Consider the following 3,742-nt stretch of genomic DNA (forward strand, 5'->3'; position numbering starts at 1 on the left):
TATATATATACCCCGAGACTGAAGTAGCAGTTGCCGAGCACGCTGACATGCGTCGCATCGTGATTAGTAGTACCCTCCGTGTACGTGACTTCATGACACACTCGCACGTCCACATATGAGATTGCTCGTCACTCTGAATAATTAAATAGCCTTGCCACATATATTCTAGGGTTTTGGGGTTCTAAGGTTTTGGTGTTTTAGGGTCGGTGGTTTCCATGGGTTTGGGGTTTATAAGTTTGTGTGCGGTTGGTTCACCTGCTGTGTTGGATTGCCATTGCAGGATTTGCGACAGGTGGAATCGGAGGCGCGGGGCTTTGAGATCACAGACGAGGGCATCAATGTGTGCCAAATCAAACACTACCAAGTCATGCACAACATAGGCAAGGGCGCCTTTGGAGTGGTCAAACAGGGCAGGCATGAGACCACCAATAGGAAGGTATGACCAGAGGTCCCCGTCCATTGGAGGGGGCATGTGTCCAAAAACTGAGACATGGGTGCATGTGTCCAATAACTGAGACATGGGTGCATGTGTGGGATGCTAGACACATGTGACACATATTGATAAGTGTGAGTTACTGCACACTATACTGTGCATGTGATGCGATGGAATAGCTAAACCAGTACACACTTAACATACACATACACAGCCACGTATGTGTACCTGTGTGGGTGTGTACCCCGAATCTTAGTACCTTGTGTGGCAGCTACGTCGTTGTGTGTGTGATAGATTCACGTATCTAGTTCCAAGTAATAAGTCACTTGTGCATGCACACTAGAGGTGTTGTAACCATTCGCAAACATTCACGTACACCCCGTATACTTGGCGTACGCCTTCTTACAGCACAGGCACACTCAGCTGCTCCTTCGGGCGCGTTAATTTATGAGTAAGCACGCGTACCAGAGGACAGTTATGATATCCAGCACAATACACCAAAGTGCATTCTTGGGTTTGGTGTTTACAAACCCTGAACCCTAAACCCCTAAAACCTAAACCCTACGACCTAAGGGCAACTAATGAGTCCACCGGCGTTTAACATCTGTGTCACAGGTTGCGCTGAAGATTGTGCTCACAAAATCAGGAGTCTCGCACAAAGTGGAGGACGAGGGTAACCTCATGATAGGTGGGTGTGTTTGAGAGAGAGAGCGAGAAAGAGAGTGTGTGTGTTTGTGTGCGCGCGCGTGTGTGTATTGCGATTGTGTCTGTCTGCGTATGTGTGTGCTTGTGTGTGTATTGTGCGTGTGTGTCTGTGCTTGTGTCTGTGTTGTGTTCGTGTGTGTTTGTGAGTGTGTTATGTACACCGACGTAAGGGGCATTGGGTACTGATTTTGGCGTATGAATGAACGTGGTAGGATGACATGCTTCTGTGGGTGTATATGTAGTGGGCGCTGTCAGAGGAGTGTGTGTGTGTGTGAACTTGCGTGTATTGTGTTTGCACGGTTGACCATAGCGTTCTAAATGAACAGTGAACAAGACATCCCCTTCAACTGACCGGAACACGTTGCTTGGCTGTGCAACGCTCAGTCAAGGCACACCATTCTCACGCCTATCGCGTAAACCAAGTTATTTTCACGTGCTGGTTTTAATCCTGTTCCTTTCCATTGGGTTTATGGCATCTCTGCCGTAGGTTTGCATCACCCGCATGTCATCCGCTTATACGAAGTCATCAAACGACCTGACTACATCTGCATGGCCGTTGAGTTGTGCAGTGAAGGGTCCCTGCTGACTCTCATCGTCAGCGAAACCAAGCTCCGAGAAAACCTGGCCAGGAGGTGTGTGAGGAGACGGTTAGAATATTGTACTTGCCTGTAGGCTGTCGTGGGCTAGGGTTTTAGGGTTTGCACAAGGCGTGCATTCGTTTGCGCTCAGTGCATAAACACTTACGTAAATTATTCTTCATGTGGGCGGACTTATGTCGAGTCCAGCTCAGTTCAGTCTTCGATATGTGATTTGCGACATTTTAACGAGTTTGTGACATACAATCAATGTCTCGAGATCTCCAATCCATGCGGACGCATATCAAACAACCACGAACACAACATGCACTTGCAACGCAGCTAATCTACAGCCCACACACAAGATAAATCCTAAACACTAACACAAGGCAACTCACACACACAAGATAAACCCTAAACCCTAACACAGGGCAACTCTCACACACAAGCACACACAAGGCAACTGACTGATCCTTCTCTCATACACGAATCTCATACACATCACACTTATACTCCTCTCCTGTCATGTGGCTGTTCCTGCGTGCTGCACAGATTAGTTTATGAGACGGCCTTAGGACTGGAGTATCTTCACTCGCAATGGGTCATCCACAGAGACATCAAACCAGAGTAAGTCTGCGCGAGTGTGTGACAGGACGTGAGTTGATATAGGCGCCGTGTGTGAGTGGGTGGGGCGTGAGAGTGGATGTAACCCTGTTAGTATAATCGATGGCATGTGTTAAGGGAGTGTGTGTGTGTGTGAGGGAGTGTGTGTGCGTGGGTTAAGGATGTGTGTGTGAGAAAGTGTGTATTTGTGCGTGTGTGCGGTTGTATGCTAGTTCTGTGAGGTGTCAACATGTTCATACGATAAAGGGAGTCAGCGTTTATACCGGACAGTGTAATCCCGTGCTTGGCATAGGACATCCCAAGTTCCGAATATATTGTGGCTTCAGAGTTTAGGGTTTAGTGTTTTAGCATTTTAGGGTTTTTTAGGGTTGAGGTAATACAAAACTATGGCGTGGGCTTCTGTTTAGAGTGGTTAGGGTTTGGTTTTAATGTTTAGGGTCGCTAGGGGTTGGTTTCTGTGTAGGGTGGATCTTCCGTGCTGTATGTAGATGCACATTAATCACGAGTGTTTGTTTGTTTCAAAGAGACTTTCACTCGCACTACCATCCTGTCCACATACATGTACTTTGTTTCACACTACCGCCCTGTCCACATACGTATACCTTGTTTCGGTGTGTGTGTGCTTAGGATCATATATATGTATATATTTATATTAAATGTTCAAGTCTATGCGTAAATACATCCACATTTTTTTTTTAGTGTTTTAGGGTTTTATGTATCTAAATATATACTATGAGTTCAAAGTTATGCCAATATACATTCACATGTATGTACCTATATACAATTAAGTTCATGTCGCATACTCTGAGCGTGTATGGCTATGCCGAATGGGGCTAATGCAATGGTAACGGTTGCTCACAGGGCATAGACACGCCGTGGTTAGTAATGCTAAAGGTGTACATGTCAACCCGCTGGTCATTACAGATACGTTCGCTGAGGATATGAAGACACATTTTTGGCAGGAATACAATGCGGGATTCAAATATGCTATTACATTCTCATGACACACATACATTGGCAGAAATGTATGGTCCAACTTTAAAACCCAAAAACCATCAAACTCTAAACCCCATTTTTTTTTTGGGCAGAAACATACTGCATTTAAAATATTTATTTTTTCCCATGACTCTTCCCTTGGCAGAAACATATTACTCAACTCCAACATGCAAGTCAAGATCACCGATTTCGGGTGTGCGATGAAACTGAAACACAAAAATGAGAAATTAGAACAAATAATCGGCACACTGGACTATGCCGCACCAGAAATTATTGATTCGGTAAGTATGCGTTGCTAATAGCAACCAATATATATATATATATATATATATATATATATATATGTGTGTGTGTGTGTAGTTGTATATATATATATATATATATATATATATATATATATATATATATA

The 3,742-nt window shown here is 44.4% G+C and overlaps 1 protein-coding gene across 1 annotated transcript in view; it reads left to right on the forward strand.

Annotated features, from left to right (window-relative positions):
- Window positions 1-278: 278 nt before the first annotated feature.
- Window positions 279-3,742, forward strand: part of SARC_09465 (CAMK/CAMKL/AMPK protein kinase) — a gene marked incomplete at its 5' end in the record, with an annotated part of 9,527 nt that continues 6,063 nt past the window's right edge. Inside the window, 5 exons of the mRNA XM_014296514.1 lie at window positions 279-436; window positions 1,049-1,121; window positions 1,626-1,770; window positions 2,266-2,340; window positions 3,479-3,614. Of these exons, the coding sequence (XP_014151989.1) occupies window positions 279-436; window positions 1,049-1,121; window positions 1,626-1,770; window positions 2,266-2,340; window positions 3,479-3,614 (587 nt within the window). The remainder of the gene's footprint in view (window positions 437-1,048; window positions 1,122-1,625; window positions 1,771-2,265; window positions 2,341-3,478; window positions 3,615-3,742) is intronic.

Source organism: Sphaeroforma arctica (assembly GCF_001186125.1).
Source record: "Sphaeroforma arctica JP610 unplaced genomic scaffold supercont1.964, whole genome shotgun sequence".
Lineage (NCBI taxonomy): Eukaryota > Ichthyosporea > Ichthyophonida > Sphaeroforma > Sphaeroforma arctica.